The sequence below is a fragment of the Parus major genome, chromosome 4, assembly GCF_001522545.3.
Source record: "Parus major isolate Abel chromosome 4, Parus_major1.1, whole genome shotgun sequence".
NCBI classification, from domain to species: domain Eukaryota; kingdom Metazoa; phylum Chordata; class Aves; order Passeriformes; family Paridae; genus Parus; species Parus major.
In genome coordinates, this window is record NC_031771.1 from 13413580 (window position 1) to 13436226 (window position 22647).

General features: G+C 41.3%; 1 protein-coding gene across 4 annotated transcripts in view; it reads right to left on the minus strand.

Moving 5' to 3' along the window:
* ARHGAP24 (Rho GTPase activating protein 24) overlaps positions 1-22647 on the minus strand; it is a 183987-nt gene that overhangs the window by 17389 nt on the left and 143951 nt on the right. For 3 of the 4 annotated variants that reach the window (XM_015625319.3, XM_015625321.2, XM_015625323.3), the window contains 2 exons: positions 12931-13053; positions 783-990 (listed from right to left, as the gene is read on the minus strand). In XM_015625319.3, coding sequence (XP_015480805.1) covers positions 783-990; positions 12931-13053 — 331 coding nt within the window. Of the gene's footprint in view, positions 1-782; positions 991-8401; positions 9663-12930; positions 13054-22647 lie in introns of those variants that run through there. The other variant, XM_015625320.3, reaches the window with a different exon arrangement.

Below are 22647 nucleotides of genomic sequence, written 5' to 3' on the forward strand. Positions count from 1 at the left end.
ACTGAAATTTCATGACCATCATACTAATTCTGGTCAGTTAAAAAAGTCTATGTGGCACTCATAGTCCATTGGTTCTGTTTCTCTGATTGCACACTCTGGATATGTGACCACTGCTGTCACTGCTTACAGGAAGGCAGTAGAAAAATCACAGGAGACTACAACTGCCTACAGGAAAGTAAAGTCATACCCAGCTGTGTGAACAGGACCAGGTTTTCCTTGGCCCAAAACCTCTCATTAACCCTGTAAAACTGCATAAATATTGGAATACAAATCAGACCTGAACCCTCAAGACCACATAGGTTTGTTTTTATGGTCACAGTGATTTATTATAAGACCAAAGGCCCAAAATTATAAAGAAATGCATGAAAGCACACTTCTCTTCCAGTCAGTTTTATAGAGAACAGAACACACAGAGATTGGTGATAACAGAAATTCTTCCTTTGTGGAACTTACTAAATGCCAGCATCACCACTGCATTTCAAACGATATTAAGATCAAGGCAATCCAGATATTTTTGATTAAGCCAAAACATTAGCAATACTTCTCCTAACCAATTTTTCACAAAAGGAAGTTCTCCAGAAACGCTTTGAAATCAGACATCAAAGTCAGAATAAAAAAGAAGACATTTCAGAGCGGTAATAGGAAACACACAGAGAAACCTACAAAAACATGTCATTCTATCTATTGCTGCCATGTGTTTTACAGCACTGTGGGTCAGCCAGCCCAGCACACCGCGTCCTGCCTTGGCTGCAGGGAGTGGGGGAACAGCTGGAGGGTTTTACCTGTCAAAAGAAGGCTTTTCTCCACAGTCAAACGCATCCTGCAGCTCCTTGACGAGATTAGCCTGCCCAGGCAGTCGGAAAAGGCCTTCTTCCTTCAGCCCCCGCTGTCGGATGAAGTCCACGCACTGCTCCACCAGCATGGGAGCCAGGCGGTTCCCATAGCGCTTCTCGTACCGGACAGTGTCTTCCAGCTTCTGCCCAAAAATACCTGCGCCAAAAAGAGAGCTCTGACTCAACTGAGCATCATAAACACATCTGAGGAGCCCATGCCTTCTGTTACAACCCACACAATTTGCAGGTCACTTAAATGCCTGGACAATTAGCCTACTCCTTCCTTAAGAATAAAAAATTCTCGATTTCACCATTGACTCTCTTCTGGAAACACAGTGCTGACACATTTTTCAACAATGCTAAAAATATTATTTAAAATAAAACACTGTAAATTATTTGTGAGACCACAGACACAGAAAACACAGACATAACACAAACAGGATTTTCTCTCACAAAACTTCTGATTCAAAAGTGATGCATAACTCCATCTTTTTTGGTTAATGCCTAATTAGCAAGTACCTCCTGTATGAGTTCCAAAGACATATAAACATTGTCTGTACATATGAAGGGAAAAATATTTATAAATATAACAGCATTTTGTCACTACTAAATGGAATTATTATTTTGTTCTCCAACTAGACAATGATAAATCCATTATGTATTACCAACTGCATTATCACAATCTGTTTTGGCAATAATAAATTTTGTGTATGAGAAGAAGTTCCTGACATGAAAGGTGAAATATGTCAGGATGCAGGAAACCTGAATTTGTCCTTAAGCTCAGAAGAAAATGGGGGTTTTTTTGACAGAATTAATTTCAACCCTGATCTGAGGGTATCAGTGCTGCCTCTGGAATGACAGCCACTCTTTACAGCTTATTTTGCCTCTCCTTTCAAAGGAGAGCAGCAGCAGCAGAGCAGCACAGTAATCTTCAGGCATGTCATCTGTGCTGGAAGATCTCTCTTGAGACTACCACTTGCTCAACAGTACTAGGGCTGAAGCAAGGCAATCTAATTTCTATATATAGCAAGACAATGAATATTTCTAAGGCAGTCACGATCAGAAATTAAAGACCAAATGACTACTTCACTTTTGCAATGACGTATACTGTAAAGCAGAAAAATAGGCAGTAAATTGTGCCCTTCACTGAGCACACTGTTCCTGCTGGTTTAAAAATATAAAATATTCAACAAGAAAAACAGAGTTGTTTTGGTTTCCTTTTTCTAAAAAAAGCCCAAAATTGAACTAGACAGCTTTTGATTTTGACCTAAAAACTTAATTCACCCATAGATTACAATTCAGATAGAAACATCCATCCGGGTAACCTTTAATGTGTACATTTTTCCTTCAACAGAAAGGTAATTTACACTTTAGTTGTAGGTAAGAGAGCTGCCTTATAAATGCTCAAGGATGCAGGGCAAGTCTCAAGTTAACCAAATGGGAGTTCTGGAGTTTGTACTTAAAATTAATTATTTACTTAATTATTTTTACTGTAGAAGAGGAAGTAACTGGAGAGAGTAAACGATGTCCTGCTAAGACATCCACAGAGTGTCTGAGATGCAGAGCAGTGTACCTTGTGATTTCCATGGTATCCACACTTGATGCCAAAACCAGCAGTAAGCAAGGGAAATAAACATCACACAGTCACTCCTTACTAGCTCTCTTTTTTTTCATGCTGTACAAAACCCAAAGCCCAAAAATTAGCAGTTAAAGAAGAAACTTTTGTAATTTCAGAGTCAAGCTCAGAAGAATACTGACTGATGTAGCATCCATGAAGTCTGGGGCCTTGAGGCTGGCAAAGGAATTAAGCATGCTAGTTAAGTTTTTGTAATTCTTGCACACCTTCCTAACCTCCTAAAAACTGATTATGGGGATGGAAGAAGTATTAATTGAATCTGTATTTTTCCAAGTTAAGAGTTGCAGCTGGTTGACATAAAGAAAATCCTCAAATCCTTCCACTAGCTGCACTCTCCTTCTCAAATAGTGGAATTAAGGGGGAAGGTCCACTGGAAGCCAGTTAAGGAATCTACATGATTATGGGAATCTGGGGATTTCAAAGTTGTTAACAAACAAGAAAGCTGCACTTCATTGTCATCCAGTCTCTCCTTTCTCCCAGCTGAACAAGCCCCATTTTCTCTGCCTCTCTTCAAAAGGCAAGTTTTTAGCTTCTCAACCCTAGTCTGCTCAACTTACATTAGTATTATCTCCACCTCCTGGTTTTGGCAGGTTTTTGTTTGTTAAAGGATACAATATTTGGAATACAGTCTAAAAAATTTGAAACCAAAGACGTTAATCACTTTCCTCCTTCTGCTAGCTCTGCTCCTGCTGGTACTGCCCAGACTGCTGTCAATTCTTCCTTGCTGCAAGGTCCACTGCTGGCTCATGTCCAATTTACTGTACTCCAGGGCACCTAGGTCCCTTCCCTAGGGTTATTCCCTCTTAGGTGCAGGACTGGGCCACCCTCCTCCAGTTTGCCCTATGAACAAACAGCCTAAGCCTCCTTGGGATGTCCTGGTTTTCAATGTAAGACTTTCTGCTGGATATTCCAATTATACCACTACAATGTACACATAATTAGAATTAATGCCCAGTGACAGTACAAGTAGCAGGAATAAGCTTTCTCCTACTGGCTGTACCTTCTTCTCACCATGCTAACTTTCTTTAATCAGCAATGTGCATATTTCAGCTTCCATCTGTAGGCGAGAGTAAATTCTTGGACCTACCAGAGTGCTTTGGAGCTCATATTAGTAATGACACTATAGTCAAAACACATCACTTTCTATTAATACATTTTTGGATGCTACTTTTTTTTTTTTAGTTAATTTTGGTTCTTTTTCTTTTTCTTTTTGTTTTTTTTTTTCCAAAGCACATCTAGTAAGATAATTAATAAAATTAGAGTAAGGTCATTTTGTGCAGTGGGAGCAAAAACCTTTACTATATTATTATAAATTGCTGATTCACCACAAGACAAAATGTACTGAAAACAGGTGAGAACCAGAAAGCATTAAGATGGTCTATGACTGGAATTAAACACTGTTTTTCAATTTATTTGGAATTGGAAGTAATCTCAGGCAGACTTGGGTTGGCATCTAAGTGTAGGTTGAACAAGATTCTCCAAAGGAAGCATTTCCGCCACCTAGAACACACAGAACACTGCACCAGGCAGCACTTAGCCATGAAATGAATCAGTCACGATAAGCCTGCACAAATATTGACTTGAAGTTACAGACTTGTTGATGCCTTATGGCAAAGGTACAGAAGGGGCAGAAACGTGACAACTCTGCTTCCACATCATGTTGCCATAGCTTCTACCTGCCTCATCATCCTTCTGGTGTCTCCTGGGTACGGCATACTTTCTTCCACTGCCCTTCTCTAATGCTTTTAGCCCCTCTCACGCCACAACTAACTGCTACAGAGATGCTGCAGATGAACACTCTACAAGCATTAAGAGGTTGACTATTTGGAAGCAAAGGCATTCCTGTGAAAACTGCAGTTCCATAATGTCTGGTGGAGGAAATGATGAACACTGTCAGCTATAATTGGTAACTACGTGCACTTCCTTTGCAAAGAAGAAAGGAAAAGACAGTCCAAGTTATGGAAACTAGATTAGAACCAAAATCACGGAGATAATCTCAAATGCTGTTACTTAAGAGTAAATTTCCACTACAGTAACTAAACAAGTACATCTTTGTTGGAGAAGGTAGTAGAACAGAACCCTCTTAACTCCTGCTGTAATCTAAATTCAAGTGGCTCCTCCTAAATCTCAATGTCTCCAAAATCCAGAAACGCACAGATGCACAAGAGCTGACCTGAGGATTGGTTTATCCTTGGGATCGGGCACCAGAGGAGAAACAAATCAACAAGAAACCGTGAGACTCAGAATAGCGCTAGTTTGGCTTCCCCACAGCTGGTGGAAAGCAGGGAAATGCACAGGATCCAGTTCTGACCAGTCATTAGATTTAATCAGCAGAACTGCTTTTCCAGAGAGCCCTCACAGGTCTGCAAAGCTATATCCAATTAAGCCAGGATCACGCATAACATCAAAGAGGAAAATCACATGCTAGTAAAGGGCATGCTGAGCAGTTACTCATTAACTAGAACATTCCCGTGGCAGAAGTTTTGTAAACACTTTGAGAAACTGGGTTTCCATGCCTAACAGATATCCAGAAACCTTATGAAAAACATCACAATGCTATATGCAAAATCTGCATATGTCTTCTCAAGAGTTGTGGAAGCACTGTGGTTATTTTTCATGGTACATAGCCACAGTTGGAGTATGGCTTTAACATCTGAGAATGTTACTAGTCAATTATTTCCTCAGCTAACTGAACACAGGCAGGGATCACATATAAAGTCCATGGACTTCTGATTCTGGAGGAAAAAAGAATAAAAATCTAGGTGGCCATTCTGCCACCTTGCTCCCCAAGTGATGCCTTGAAATAAGGAATACCTCAAAAAAGCCCACTTGCCACTCTAGACTGATGACAGTGCATGCATTCAGCGAGTCAGAAGGTTTCAGACAGCAAAAGGCACTGAAGGCTGTTTTCATAGATGGCCCACACCTGTATATATGCACCAAAGGATCAAGGGAGCCTGGTGCTTCCAAAACAAGTTTTGGTTTCTTGGGCTGTACTGATCAGAAGGGGTCAGTTAAGGTTAAACTTAGCTTAGAATCTGGATGCAAATTTTAAACAGCTCTTAATTCTTCATCAGTAATTCATTGACAGAAAGTAACAGATCAGTTGAATGGCTTTCAACAGTGGGGCTGGGAACAAAGACCTGGAATAACACAAAGAAGTGGCTGTCATGGCCACAAAACACCTAATAAGGAGTTTTAAATTATTATTTCCCATCAGCTTTCTGCTCAGATGTTCCCCAGCAGTAAGTGCTGTTTTGAGTGGATCAAAGACAGGGAGTGTTTTCTTCTCTACAGAATTTTTGAACATACAGGAGAGGAAAAACCCCACCAAAACCAGTGGTAGCAGAATTTTGTTCCTGCCTGAATAATTCTCTTCAAGACTTTTCCCAACCCCACAGTCAGTGTGATGCTGACAGTAGAGAAGGTAAGATAAACTCCCACCCTGGAGTTTAGAACATCTGCACACCCCAATAACCTGCTCGCAAAAACAACTCTGACATAACTGCAGAATTAGATACACGAAAGGAAAGGAGACAATCTTGAAAACATCACCAGGAACCTGTCACAGTTGATCACATCAGAGCCTGCACTATTTCTCTGGCCACATCCAATGCCATCTCATTCTCCACAACTCTGCTTTACCAAATTCACCACATTATTGAATGTTCTCATCATTGCATGCCTCCTCAGACACTGCTTTCTCCACTGACAATGTATGTTCTCTATGGAAGTGCCTGTGGTGGTACTTAAACAGAGAGCATCTGCTTCAAGCCAGAGTCTAAAGATGTTTGGCTCTGTCTCTGTTCAGATGCTGCCCTCTCAGCTTCGACTTTTCATACGACATGACCCCCAAACCCCAAAAGTCTGGCATCTGATTTTAAGGTGCCAATCACAGTGGAACTTTGATCTGGATTTCCAGGAAGGGCTCTGTACCTGGTACCATTGGTGAAGATGATGTCATGATTCTCTTGTACTTCTTCCCATGACTAGCCAGCGGTTTTCTCTGCTAATTATATTTTCTGCATCATGTTGCACAGCTTTGATCTAATTGATCTGCTTTATGCAATTATGGATTAGGTTTACAGAAGGCTAGGCTAGCTTTGCCTTTTTTTATACTTAGGTATACAATCTTCAAATGAAGTTGCAATAATTCATTAAATCAACTAATAAGACAAATGTAGTTAACCTAATGTGCCAGTGCCACCACAGTAAGGGCTTGACTGAGTCCAGTTAATGTCCGTCTTTCTGTTGACTTCAGTGGGACATGGACCAAGTTAAATACGTGCCCCAGCATTCTGCAGCTCTGACCTAAGGGCCTTGACAGAAAATAAGAAAGCAACCAGAACAAATTTTACATAGAGGAAAGCAAATTGGCAGCATCACCTCCATCACTCTGTCCTCTGCCTCAAGTGCTGCTGCTTCACTTGGGAGTTTTAGACTGGAGAGTTTCTGTATCAGAACATATGGAGGAAGAATCAACAGCTGAAGCTCTTCTTGGAGCGGCTAAGGCTGTACCCAGGCACAAAGGCAGCTGTCTGCAAAATTATCACTTAATCCTTTATTCAACTTCCAAACATTTCTCAGATAGTTAACGGTATAAAAGGGACACAGGCAGCTCTAATTCTCACTGACACCTTGAAATGCAACACACATCCACATCCTCCTGGCCAGCCTCCAGCAGGACTGAACTCCAGCAGCCACGGGCCTTGGGGAGGGGGGTACAGGGGGCAAACAGCTCCCAGTGCTACCTCAGCTGCCGGTGATAGCTGATCTCTGCAGCAGTTCTGCAGTGAGCCCCTCGCTGGCTGTGATCCTTCCTTCCAAGACATCGCCCCTGACTGCCTGCTCGCCAACCCTCGAAAGCAATGATGTCACTACACTGCTGCTGAGCCTTGGAGCAAGGAGCTGCTTGGTCTTGCAAAAGGGCAAATGGCAGCAAGGAGGAACAGCTGAGGAAGGAGCAGCAGAAGAAGGTGACAGAATTTGTATAATTTGTATATATTATTTGTATCATTTTTAAAATAATTTCTTGCGCTTCAGAAAAACGTGACAATTTAGCCCTTTCACTTGTATTGCCCAGTCCAGCAGAGCTTTTAAAACAGCATTTATATCCATCCTCTTTTCCCCCGCACTAAGTTTTTGTCCTTGTCAGTGGAAACAGTTTCTCCCCATCCACCCCAAGCGCCCCGGCGCATCTTACTATCACTGGTAGTATCTCTGTCTCAGACATGTGCTTCCCTTCCAGTGCTTTCAGCTGACACATTATTACATCCACCCTCCTTTTTTGCCATGTTACCCCGCGTTTTTCCATGCTCTGCTTCAACAGGAGTATGTGCACTGCGAAACAAAACTGGCTATAAAGCTCTCTATGCAGCAGGTGAAAAGGCAAATGCAGGCTGCAGGGCAGCACTACGAGTGGCAATGCAGCCCTTGCACCAGGACAGGGCATTGTAGAGCTACACTTCATTCCACCAGAAACCTCTGAAATCAAGGACTCAAGCTTCTGCACAGATAAACATTTATCACCTTTCTTTGCTCCCTCTCTTCTCCCTCCCTCCTCCCACATAGACAAAATGCAAATTGAAACTCTTTTTCCCGATGTTCTGCCAAATAGGCAACTCAGAGCATCACAGGTCTAATTGCCTCAGTGTTCTCACTCAATTCTGCTCAGAGGCACTGCAATAATCTTGTCTCATTCCACCTCATTCCTGCATTCACGGGCTATCATGGAGAGGAGACAGTATCCGCTTGCCAGCTACAAACAAATGAACAAAGGAGTAAATAAATCATTCGTGGAATGTTGGCATCTGCATTGTTTAATGCCTTTTGTTTCGCTGTTCTCATCTGCCCCTGCACACAGAGCCCCCTTGACTTCTCAGAAGCCTCGGCTTCACCAGCACAGCAGAACACAGCGACAGAACAGACCTACCTTTGCGGAAACTAAAGCACCGCTTAATTCTCCTGTAAGTAGTTTTAGGAATGAAGGGAGCTGCTGCTAAGGCACCTGGGCTGCGGACTCCAGCATTTCTGTCTTCAGGCATCATACAGGCCAGAGCCCCCACGTCCCTCCAAAGCTCTCCTTTACCAGCAGCATCCAGACAGAACACCACGATTACTCATCGTTACCGACTGCTGAGGAGTTTTTATAATAGTGTATTTTCCTCTGGAGCTAGGAGATTCGTGGTCTTCTAGATCTTGGGTAGGGCTTGCAACGATTTCGATGTTCTCTTCCCCGCTTCAGTTTTGCTTTGGGGAACAATTTCCTTCCATCTATTTCCTTTCCTTTCTTTTATTTCCTGCAGTGAGACAACTGCCTGTTATGCAATGTCACAACAAAAGAGTTTCAGCAAAAAGATGTATCTTCCAGTCAAAGAGAAGTGCCTGCACAGACGGAGGGGGAGAAAGACCTCTTCCTCCCGGCTGGAACAGGAGGCTGAGTGGCAGACACTAATTCCACAGCAAAAGCTCAGCACTGTGCGGTGTGCAAGGGGAAAGAGAAGAACAATACCAAAAAGGCCACGGAAGGATCCTTCAGGATACAACACTCCTCGCTGGCACCCTTTATTTATGCAACCGAGAAGCATAAATAACAGTCCCTTCTCCCGAAAGGCTCTTTGTCCATAGCAGATTCCTCTCAAAAGTCCTTTTATACGGCCAGCTTCTCCTGTGACGCTCTCATGGGCTTCTCGCTTGTTTTATTGCCTTCCAACTAGCAGGAGCCCTCCCGGGAGCGGCGCGTCAGATGCGGCAGCGGCGCATCCCTGCGGGCAGGATCCCGGGAGCTGCTGAGGAGCCCGTGCCTGCAGCGGGGATGCTCTGGAGGCTGGCCGGCCCCACGGCAGGGCTGGCAGCAGGGCTGGCAGCGGGGCTGTGCTGCTCCCCGCCTGCGTGCAGCAGCCGCAGCGCAGGTTCGTGTCTCCTCGGGTGACTTTGAGTTGACTTCAGGCGCCTGTCATGTGCGGCGGCTGGGAAAGCGAGCAGGCTGTGCCTGGCTCCTGCAGGAGGTGCCAGACCTTACACTGCTACCCCTGCTAAAATGCTCATGGCTCCTTCTTCTCGCCTCCTCCCTCCCCCCGTTTTAGTCTCAGGCTCTGTAAAAAATTGCCTTTTTAATCTAATCAGGAAGGGAATTTCATGTGCAAACAGGCATTGCATGCCCTGCCTCATTTACATTTCTTTTCCCTTTCGGATTTTTCTTTCCACAGTCACCTTATTCTTCTGGTGCAAAAAACAACCTGTTTCTGATGAGTTTAGCAGATTCCCACCTGCCCCCCCCCCCTTCTCCTTCTAGCACAGGTTAACAAATAAGAATTTAATGATAAGGTTAATTATTTACAGAGCTCCTCGCTCTTGTACCAGGAGTCCTCTCCCACTGCCAGACAAACTTTAAATATTAGAGCCTCAGCAAAGCTTGTACATATCCGCTGCACGCACAGAGAGCTTACTTACAATACTTAAAAGAACCAGAAAATTCACATGTTAATCGAAGTGGCACTTGACTTGTGTCACACCAGGCTATTGTGGTTTACCATTAAGTACTGAAATTCAGGAAGCTGATATCAAACCAGTGTTTTGATTAATTAGCTGTCTGAAATAATTTTGTGTTGCAAGTAATTACTTGTTACTGGCTAGTCATCATCATGTGATTGCAACTTTTCTGTATCTTTTTTACAGCTATTATAATATGTAAAACCATTTTTAACTTCAGCAGCTACAGATCATAAGATGTCATCATCTACAGATGACTTAAGACGTCTTAAGTCAGAAGTACCTGTCTTAAGAAGAGTCAGATTTTTGCAGCAGCTGTAGCAACATCCATGCAGCAAAGGATATTAAAAACACAAGCATGTCTGGTCATTCATAACTAGAGAACAGTTAACAGGATTTATTTATACTTGTTAAGATGGCTCTGACTATCAAGCAGTTAATAAAATGGGAGACATTTTGGAAACTCAGTTCTTAACGGTGACACATCCCATGATACTGCCTTTGCCTTGTTATCATATATGCCTCTGTTCTCCTTGAGCACTACACCCTCAATTATGTTCCAGCTATTTTTTGTGTTTTCCAGCGAGTTAACTGTTTGCTTCCCAATACAAACAACCCTGAATCAGTCTACTTGCTCAAGAAACTCAGAAAGAAAAATAAGAACATACTTCAAAGTGTTTTAACTGCAAATGAATTGAAAAGGTAATGCAAGGATCGAACCCCTCTAGTTTAATGCAAATCAGCAAGCAAAATCCTCAGCGAGGTGCTTCCCGAAGTAACTGGCGTTAAACATTCCTACAACAATGACGGTATCCTGAGAATTTTCTTGGTGGCTGGAAGGATTCCCAGCTGCAAATCAGAAATAGCTCTTGCCCTATAAAAGCAAATGAGGAGCTGGTGAAGAAAGCACAGGGTCAGGACTTGAGAGATTTGGTTTCTATTTGTAACCCTCTGTTCATTGACTTGGGCTAGAATTTAGTTTCACCTAATCGCAGCTCTCTGCCTGTGACACATAGAGACACCTCCACTTGCAGAAGAACAGCAAGGCTGCCTTTCCTTATTATCTGCCACAGAAAGATACTGTGGTGCAGGAAGCCAAGCGCAAAAATTCACAGATACTCTTTGAAAAATCCACTTCTGCTAAGCCTCCAAATTTGTTACTGGCACAGCAGCTTAGGCTGCTACTGGACTGGAGTAGGAGAATGCTCAGGAGCTCAACACAAGGCCTACTTTGAGAAAGCTGGGGATGGGTAATCTTTTTGCTATATAAAAAGCCAGGTTTCTTACCTAGCCTAATTAGAGAAGACTGTGATGCTCTTAACTTCCCTTTCCCAAACCAACTCCATATACCTGTAGCAGTTCATGTGTTTGAAGACAAGACTTTCACTTTGTGAGTTTTGGGATTTTTTGGTATGTTTTTTCTTTTTTCTTAAGGATTTTAAGACCTACATTCCCAGATTCAGGACTGTGCCATCTTATTTAACATAAAGAGCCAGATACCAGTGACATGACTGCTTTGCACCATCTTTTCAAGGCACATTTCCTCAGGAGAAGCCAAGGAGAAGGCAGTCATGTTTCAAAGATGTCAGGCAGGCCCTAGCTGACCAAGTCCCTCAGGGAAGCCCGCCAGTGTGGTCAAAGTCCTCTCCTAAATGCTATGTAACCTGAATAAAGCACAAAGGAAGATGAGTGGTTTTCAAGTTTTCTTTAAAATTTCCATTAGGCTCTCCCTCCTCCTCTGTTCTACCCAGCAGCTAAGAGAAAGAAGTCAGCAATAAGAGTTTTCAGTGATAACTGCACCTCTTGATCATGAAACAGCACAGCCAATCCTGATCTCCTGACTTTTTTCCAGCAACTTGCAGACAAGAATAATCATGTGCTGCAATACAGGTGGTCTTCCACTGTAGGAAAATATTTCTGTCCTCAGACATAGAGATTTGAGAGCTCCAAGGAACAGACTGACATTAATATACAGATATTTTGTGCAAGTGTATCAGTCATACTTCTATTATAATATAGATATTATCACCAGAATAGTAGTGATGAAAATTACAATAATTTGCAGCCCATTGGACATAAGAGAGCTTTTTAAAAAGACAACTAGACTCCTAATGATAAATTTTAGTACAGTACTACTGAAATCATTGGAGATGCCAATCAAATTCCCACACTGTTAGTTGCTAATATTCTGAGGCACAGCTTTATATAATGCTATTACTGCTCTTAACTGTCACTGGCAGGAGAACTGCTGACACCTTTTCAAACAGGCATTTAAGAAACACCATGGATAGTTTTTCAGCTGGTGACCAAAGGAATTACCTTGCCTCTCCCTTCCGGAAAGCTGATTTCATACAAGACCAATCTTCTGTGAAAACTTCCCCTGACGCTATCATGCGCTATCCTCATCAAGGGAAGTGGTTCCAGACAGTTCAAAGTCTTTTAATGTGGCAGCAGCCTCAGGGAGACAAAGAGTTACATTGTCCCACCCCAAACCCCTTGAGAAGGGCGGCCCAGGTGCTGTGATTGGGTTTGAGTCCCTGGGGGTTCTCCCTTGCTGTGTTTCTACTGGTCCCTGACCCTGAACTCCACCCCCAAAGGTGTAAACCCTCAGGGGTTCCATCCCTCAAAAACCCCTCCTGTGCCTCTGTTCGGAGCTCTCTGTTCTGGACCCGAGTTTGTTCCCATGCTGAATAAATGGTTTCATGAACCAGAAGCCCGTCTTGTTGGTGTTCCATGATGGTCCCCAGAATCCTGCTGCTTCCCTGGACGAGATCCTGAGGTTGCTGACTGCAACATTTTAACTGAGCCCTCTGCATGGAAACATGTTTACTCCACTTTTCTGGAAAGATCTAGACCATTCTCCTCTTTACTTCAAAACTCTGTCTGTGACTCAGAGATAACAGAAGAATCCCTGTGAGTCTTTTCTCAAGAGTGTATCTGTGAGCACTGCATGTTCCCTCAGTGACTCACCTCCTCCAAACGGTGCCCATATAACCCTGCGGATGGATTTCACCCAATCCTCCATGTCATTCTGCGTGCTCGCCATGAGTAGGTACGTCTCATGATTAGCTGTCATCCGCTCTCGGTCTCCTCCTGCAAGACAAGATAATTGCACTTAGAAACCCTTTTGCTTCTGTGCCCAGCCAAGCTCCTGCCAGTCTGACTGCTGGAAGCACCAGCAGCGGCTCCATAGCTAGCAGACATGGATACTGTGCAGTGCAGCGCTTGCTGTCAGACATGGCAGGAAAAGAAGGTCCTGTAAGTACATTCCCCATGAGACAGTGAGAAGCTGTCATGCTTCCAAAAGGAAATGAGAGGATAAATGTCATCAGTAAACAAAAACAGCCCCATGCTGTTCCAAGAACCACAGGGGCCTGCACTAATCTGTAACTTGATACATGCACTGGAAATTTTGCAGCAGTTACTGTACCACGATGGAGAGAATAAATGCAGAGACTGATAATGATGCTTTGAACAAGTGGGGATGACTCCATTCTTATTTTCAGGAGCGCACTGCGCCACATTCAGGGCAGTAACACTTGATACACCCAAGTGTTGCTGTGACTCCCTAAGCAGAAGGCAGATGACATGGTACAACCCGCTGCCTTGTTTGGGTCTGATGAGGATTAGATTAAAAGGGAACACACTGCCTTCCCATCCTTTCTTTAAAGGATGGGCCCACACTAAGAAGGTCAAAACCAGAACTTGGCTTGACACAGCTCCACGTTTTCAGACTTGTACAGTTTCATCTTCATTCTAAAAGGTACCAAAGGTACCAAAAAGTTACTGCAAGGGCACTGGGGATTCAAACCACCTTTTCCAGCACTGCAGAATGCCAAACCCAGAAAATGAGTGGCATTTTGACGCCCTTTCACTGAGCCAAGGGCATACACAAGTACTTTACACACAAATGCAATGCACCTAGAAATCCTGTCAGTCCTGCATTCACATCTTTCCAGCCTCTTATATTCCCATTTTTTTATCCTAGGGATATCTAAAGTATTTCTGCTCAGTATAGCCGGAAGACTGCTCCTGGAAGAGTGCCATGCTTAGTGCTGGGCATTGAAACAGCTAGGTTTCTAAAGAGAAATTTATTAAGGACTAGAAAATCCTGGCACAAGTATTCCGAATTAATCTACTCCTGTAGACTACACCTTACAGAAGTAGGACACACAACTGTAAAAGGCACTTAACTGAAATTTGGTGAATGCAAAAGCCAGACAATGGCAGATTCTACTGCAAAATTTATTCTTAAGGATTGCATCATCATTCAAAACTTAAATTTTAACTTGGAGGTAAACAGAGATTCCAGTTTTCTACAGACAAAGCTCAGCCATTCGTACACCCCATGTTCCCCAAAAAGGTATTGAAACAAATTATGCAACAACCTGAACTACAGTACATTTCAGATCATATCACAGTTTGAAAGTCTAAAGAATACTTTTTTCTTCCTAAGATGTAGTAAGGATGAACCTATGTTGTGTCACAGAATACTAGAGAAATATCAAGATTAGTTTTCTATTTTTTTTCTAAAATCTTTTCAGTGACTTGCCCAAGATCAGTACAAAACATGGGTCTTACTTCTGTGTCATGTTCCATTCTTTTTACCATGGAGAATAAAGGTATAGAGACAGGGAAGCATCAAAATCCCAGACATTATCACTCCTCATCAACCCTGTCCCAAAGAAAACACAGACAGGCCCTGGCAATTTGCTCCCCACTTTTACCTTTTACATAGCCATTTTGACCAAAACAAGGACAGATCTCTCATTCAAGGACAAAAAGGAGATGTGATACCCTCCTCAGTTTACTTCAGCAGGCCTAATTTACATGCTGTCTACAGTGCTCACCCTAGAAAGACCAAAAAATAAGGACAGAAGCATAAAACCTCAATGTAGTCTCACACCTGTTAAATATTACAGTAATAAATACAGTATAGAGAAAAATAATGCACCACAATTGAGTTCTTTCTGTGGCTTATAATACCTGAAAAAGTTATTTATCTTATCATATTGCACTGTAGCTCCTTTTCATTTCAGTGGACTAGGATCCTGCAAGGTGCAACACAAAAAAAACCTAAAACCACGCATAAACATAATATATATCAGATCCAGGACTAAAAAAAAAAAGAGTGGTGACTTGATTTTTTCACTAAAGAGACAACAAAAAATACAACATGTGATGGTTCTCCCAGGTGCTGCCAGATTGATCCATATTTTTTTAATAGCCTGCATATTTAAATGAAACAGATTATGTAATATTTGCTTAGCAGATGATGCAGTATTTACCAAGTTATCATGTTATGACAAATTGGAGGGTGTTCTCCAGATAGAGTGGATTAATCCCAGAAGTCTAGCCAGCTTATTTACAGTGTGAATTCCAAAGCAGTACTTTAGCTCAGGTAAAACACCCAGTGAGCCAATACACAATCAGCCTGATTTTGCAGAGAAGGAAAGCATAATGTTTGGTTACATTACCTTGTTATGAGAAAGTGAAGCTTTCCTAACAGAAAGAGCTTCATCATTTTACAACAATTTTGGATCTACTTTGTAATTCATATCCCTTTCTTTCACAACACAATATTTGATCTTGCAGGGTTCTCCTACTTGTGTGTTAATGTAGGTATTATTCATTAACTAAAGCCTCATTAAAATAGTTTTGGGACACAATAGCACTTGGATTTATGTTTTACCACAAATATTAATTTTTATGAGACTGTATTTTAAATGTAAAATTTACAAGATGAGACAAGAAGAAATGAAGTCATCTCAGATAAGAAATATCAGAAAAACAAAAATTAGAATTAGGACCTTTTGAATATTCAGCAGATCTGCAGGACACATGTGAAATACATTGTCTGGAGTATCTACTTCCATTCTTTTTTCCTTTTAAAACTTTTGTATACTAAAGATTACACTGAAGCATGAGTAGATCACAATCTCCAATAATCAAATACCTATTCATACCACGGATAGCAGCACTAAGAACATCAACTTGAAAATGGTGCTCAGCATGAAGTCACATTGTAGATGTGAATCCATACTCTTTCCCATGTGCAAACCATAACCTATTTTACCTATATTGTTTTCTAGCTTCAGATTATGCCTTCTCAAATTTCCATGCCTGCATTCACAGACCAAGAAATGCCTAAACCTGTGTGATGTGGCCTGGTTGTGAACAGCCAACTGAAGAGGAGCTGGAATACAAACTCCACTTTTTTCCCCATCTTTTTCTCTTTGTTACTTTGCAGGTGTCACAGGAGCTGGAAGGAGCAGAACCCAGACCACCTGACCAAAGAAGCTGACTCTGGCATGTTTGAGATGAAAAGCTGCTGTTTGTACAACTGATATGTATATCCCGTACATTCCAGGCTCTGGAAACAGCCAAAAGTAATTGGATCTACACTGTTTGGAGTCAAAGAACTACAATGTACCATCACATAATGTTACTCCTGTAGCCCTAACCAGACTGTAATCCGCTTTATTTTCTTGGCAGCAGCAGAAATGAACTCTTATTTATTGAAGGAATCTGTCCGTAACACCCATACAAGGTACCCGGTGCTCTGTCCTGCCTGCTCAGGGGCTCGGTGACACAGAGACTGATGCTGCTGGTACCCCCAGTACCAGCAAGGGATTTTAAGAACTCTTGCCAGCATCCAGAAAGAAAAAACAAAAAAACTTCCAAACTACAATTAAAATACAGAAAGGTTGATTCCTGCAGGAATCCACTCTACAGGGGAAAATGGCATTCAGTCCTGAAAGGTGTTTTTACTACTCTGCAGACTATTCCTGTCTAAGCCAACACCTTTCCTTTACCTGGATGTACCCGGGCTGAACTCTGCATGAAATATTGCCTTTGTCCTTTTAAAAGTATCCTGGATTTCCTGCGAGCAGTGGTTCCAGCATTTCTTGAGAATGGAATGTGAAAGGATTAAATTCATACCAACTGTTTAAGAGAGAATTTTCTCCCAGGAGGAACATCAAAAAACTAGGATTAATCCGATTTTTCTGAGCTGAGAACGTTATGCCCAACTTCACAAGAACATTCACATTCTAAACAAAAAAACCAAAACTAAACAAACAACAACAACAAAAAAATTAAAATTTGGGACCAATTTCAAAGTGAAACAGTTTCCTACCCCCTTGTGCATTTCTCTTAGCCACAGTTTCTGAAATCCATACTCTCTTCAGCTTGGGAACTGAATGAATATGAAAGGCAGACTGGTCTTACAATAGAGCTCACTGGGTTTTCCTTAGAAACATCCTCCTGCTTGGATGCTTCATATTTGTTTGTGGGAAAACACTAAATAGTAAAATTTCAGCCTTCTGGTGTTTCAGATGAATACACTAAATGCACCTCCATAGAGTATTCAAACAGAAACTCCTGGCTACTCAGCACCTCACAGCACACTCTTCTCTGTTCAGGGGGATGATAAGACTGTGTGACTTATCATTCCTGATCGGGACTCCAGTTAGTATTTCTTCATAAGCAAAACACCAATAATTATGATAAAACTCATGGCTCTTCCACTACACTTTGCATTCTTAAATCTCACCCACTGGTACAAATGTACTGTACACTAATTGACAAACTTACTCTACGTCTCTAGAAAAACCCACCTGGATTTTCTTCATCAACTTTCATTTTAAAGCATTTGTATTCAAACATTTTAATCTGAAGCAGAAATCATCTCAGCAAATTGTGGAGACAGAATATCAGAGAATGAGATGAATAACTTTTTTCCTAATTAAACTCCTTGTATAATTTAAACCCAGAAATTTTGCTTACCCAACCTTGATAGTAAAACCTGCACTGAGCTGATATGGGACAATTTATCCTTCAAACTGCCATTGAACTGGTAGATGTTCTAAAATGGCTTTTTTTAGTCTAAAATAAAGTAAAATGTTTTATGTTAACCCCAGCTGGGACAGTGGAAAAACCTAACTGCAAAAAGCTTGGTCGGAGCTTAGGCTGAGCAAAGACAAACAAAGGAGCCAAGCTTCAAAATGGAATTGTATTTTAATGAGATTTTAATGTCTCGTTGCGTGCAGGATTCATTTAGAACTTTTCTTCATAGCGAGTGACAATCTGTGTTAAAGGCTGAGCAACTGCTGCATCTCACATGACCAAGTTGAAAACCAAGAGAGACAAAGCTACTTGAAACTTGCTCTCTGTGTGTTTGGGGTTTTTTCCCTGTGTTTTTATTTGTTTATTTATAATTCTAAAAAGTTTCTTTATTCTGCATATGCCTGGTAATTGGACCTGTTCTTCCTGACTGTGTAAAACTTGACCAAGAGTTTACAGGCTTCCCTCTTGGTTCATCTGAGAATGAAGAAAGGAGTGCATAGCCTAAGTTCAAGTCACTGCCCTCTTTTTCTTTACTACAAAAAAGGAAGTCTGGACAACCAAGTCCTTAACAATCATGCAAAAACTCCTGTCATGAGAAGAATACTACACACTAGCATTACCTCTAAAGCCTTGATGACAGGTAATAGATTGGGTTGAGGGAGATCTACAGATTACAATTCCAATTCCAATTTCCCAGGACCTCCCTGTTCTATGTGCTGTAATTGTTTGGCTCAAGGTTCCTTAGCCAAGGATCTAAGGGGCAGAGTCATGGCTGGAGAAATACTTGTGCTTTAACTGACTGATGCCACCACCACTGAGAAATCTCAGCTTTGAAATACAGAGCTATCAAAATCACCATTTTTTGCTAGCAAACCACATCAAGTGCTGTATTAAAGTTCTCTCTTCACAAAGAATTAATATATTTTCCTAGAAAGGGAATCAAGTAACTGTGAACAAGTCAGTAATGAGGATACTGCTTTTTAAATACTTCAGTACATATATAATTTTCTCTTGCTTGTAACCAGCCAATCTTTTGCGTTAATAATCTGCAACAGCAGCATTCTAAACTATGGGTATATTTTTTTGAAGGGGGCACATTAGGTTTTCAACATAAAAGCTGAAGCCTAATTTCAGTGCTAAGTGGCAAAAGATTGCTAACACAAGTAGATTCCCTGGAGGGCATTGTGCTCTAGGACAATTTCCCCACTTGCAGAATGCCTGGAAGACAGCAGGGCTTTTTCAACAGAATGAGCTGTTTTCATGAAGCACTGAACCAGCTGCTGTCGGATACCTGAAATCAGGCTCAGGAAATGAATTCCTCATGTGTAACACAATGAACACTCTGTACAGGTAGGTCTCTCCTGTGCTGCAGGGCTACAACCGCAGCACAGTCGGTCTGTAAGAATAAATTTAGTGTTTTGCACAATAAAAGCATAGAAGCAGTGCCACGTTTAAGCATTTTGCATTTGCATAGCTGTAATTATTGCTTAAATACCTGAGCAAAGAACTGTGATGCTTGCTCATCAGCAGTTATAATTGTGTAAGAAGGAGATCATTAATTAGGAAAAGAGATGTGAATTCAGATCATCCACTGCACAATATGAGAGCTCCAATTTTTTCAGAGCCCTTTAATCTTTTCCAGCATGTCTCATTCTTCCCCCCTACTTTTGCTCTCCTTCCTTTATTCCTAATTTGAACTTCTGCTATGCTTCTAACAGATTTCACAGTCCTCCACGTTATCCTCAGCCACAGATCACCAAGTGGTACCTGTTTTATAGAGTCTGCTCCCCTTCCCTACCATTCCCCGTCTCTAAGATGTTGGTGCCAACAGAGTTTACTTTTTTTATCTTGCCCTTTTCCAGTGCCATTCTCACTTAAAAAAAACTCATCTCTCTTCTTGCTCAGGGCATACCACACAGTGCAGTTTGTTTACAGGTTTTAATAGAAGTCCATCAATCACTGTGGACCCCATCACAGCTCTACACTTTACAGCCCCTGAGCACACACACTGCCTCTCGCAATGGAATTTCATGTGGGATTTTTTTTTTTTTGGATAGAAAAATAGGAAAAGCATAAGTAAACAAAAACCCAGAGACTGGCCATAAGAAATCCATTCCTCTATATCCTCTATTACTACTAGGACTTGAGACATATAAAATATTGATTCAGTTAGAGAAAAAAAACCAAAACATTGCATACTGCACTTCTCTATATAAAATGTACAGCACTGTTACAGTGCCCTATTTCCAAAACTTCAACCACAAAGAGCTTTCCTCTGAAATTCTGAGTTAAAGAAAGAAAAAATAAAGCAGAGTTTTGCCTAGTGCCACAAACTATTAAAAACCTACTGTGGGGCTTTTTTAGTTAAAACTTGTACACACAAAACATATCAAATTGTCAGGGCTTGTTGGCTGGGGACAGGGACAAGAGAGATTTGCTTTCTGAACAATAGCTTTGTTCCTATCAGACAGAAGAACTTGTTTGGGACCTCCTAGAATAAACAGCAGAGAAAAAAGAACATGAGTTTTTCAATGACCTGGGAAGGGAGGAGTTTGAGGGTCACAATGTCAGACACATTAGTGGTAGTGCAAGAACTTGTGGACAACTTCACTGTTACCTGCTGTAACTAATTCATTCTAAGAGAAAAGCATAAATTCAAATTATTACAGCACCTTATTTTCTCTGTCCTACATGACACATATTGAAGATAAATTATTGACATTTGAGAGTAAGAACCTTCTTTGAAGTATCTCAAGTTAGACACCAAAATGACCATAATGTTATCTGAAATTTGGCTGACCTCCAAGCTGACTTTAGAGGAAGTCTCCACAAACATATCTCTGCTTCTAAGGAAAGAGGGGGAAAAGCCCCTTGCATTTGCTGGCGTAGTCACAGTCAAACATGTGAAAAATGCTTTAAAAGAATTTGACTGTTAGGACCCTGTTTTGGGAAAAAACAAGATCCTGGAGCTTTTGGTTCTGGGGAAATGACTGCCCTGTGCTACCAAATTCTTTATTTGCTCTTCAGCCTCTCATCATGAATTGCACTGAAGTGCAAACACTCAACCTGAAATGGATTTTTCTGAAAGGTCAGGTCCACAGCACATATTTGTATGGCATTTGATCTAGCAGGAAATTAAAACTTCTGATGATTTTAAGAAAGGATGGATCAATATGGAAGTCCTCAAGCATAAATTCACCCTAAGAGTGGCAGGACTTACCTATATATATATATATATATATACATTGGCATGTGAACTTCAGGCTGCAAAGCCAGCAGGTTAGGATGTCAGAGCAAGGTTGTCCTCAGAGACTAACAAGAACAACATTCAAAGCACATGCTCACTTCAGCTCTCAGCATTTACTCATTAAGCTCTCCAGCTCTCAGCATCCATTCATTAAGCCCTCCATTCCTCATGAATATGGAATGTCCTGAGCCTTCAGCAGATAAAAACTGAGATGCTCTTTTATCAGTCTAAACATGCTCTTGTCTGCACAACAAGGTGGGGAATTAACTCAGTACAAAACAGCTACATTACTGTGGTATTTCTTCAGAGAGACCAGCCAAAAAAAAACTTTCAAGAGAGAACCATCCAGTATCCCAGGACAGTGAACTGTGTCTAAGCCATAACTTGAGGTAGTCTTTAAAATTCTGTTTCATACAGTGGCCTACTCACAAGTAGAATGATCTGCCCTGAACACAGAAAACATTGCATGCCTTCTAATTTTACAGACAATCATTTTGTAATCAGACAAAAAAAGATAATGTCTTTCCAAGAAAAGCAGTTTCTCTTCTCCATCAGGAACTGACCATACTCCTCCCTTCTTCTGGACATGGTGCTCTCCAGTCTGCACTGAGTTAAACCCAAACACAGAAATACCTCATTTCTCCACACAGCAGCCAGTCCTTTTAGCTCATATCTGACTGCAAATTTGAACACAGATAAACAAAACCAAAACAAACTCTTTGTGGCATAGAAGCAAAACCCAAAGGATGCAAATATCCTAAATGAGCAAATATGTATTATGCATACATGTAATTTTATTGAAGCATCACTTATTTAATAATGCAAATTCATGTTTTAGCAGTTCAGTAAATAAATTAAGAATAAGTTATTCAATAAAGCATGTGGGCTAATTGACATATGCCAGAAACAATTACCTAATAGAGTGTTGAGTCTCAGCCTAAGACAACCTTGCTTATCTAAAGTAGCAGGAGATTTTAGTCATCAGTTCAGGACATTTTTTCCACAGCTCATCTAAAATCAACCATCTCCAGGAACACTGTGCCTCTCAGCACTATTTTGGGACATCAATTCAATATTGACTCAAACAAAAGTGTGCTGCTTAATGAATTATCAGCTTAACTCTTCAGTCCTTTAGACATTTCAGTGCCTGAAATGTCATATTCAAGCACAGCTTTCCTGTGGAATGCGCCATCAAACACCAGTTATCTGCTAAGAACAAACAGAACTCAGTATTCTGTACATCTCCGTTCCCTGCAATAGAGCAGGATGAACAGAAACCTCATTTCAGCCTTGTTCTGCTCCATTTATGACACAGACATGTCCATAATATGGTCTGCATTTCCACCCTCATCAATGAGCACAGAATGATCCTGGAGTGAATTTACTTCTGATCTGGGTAGGTCTATACCTTTGCCTTGACAGCTGGAGCCCATATACCACAGAATGGCGTTTTCACACAAAAATCACTTGGGTGCCATTTCTGGCCAAGTGCACTAACAGAAGTGCTTGCAAGGAGAAACCCAGTGTATTTGGAAGTACTCTTTTTTAAAAGACAAGTGAGTATCTACAAACCATTTTCTTGTTAAGAAGTA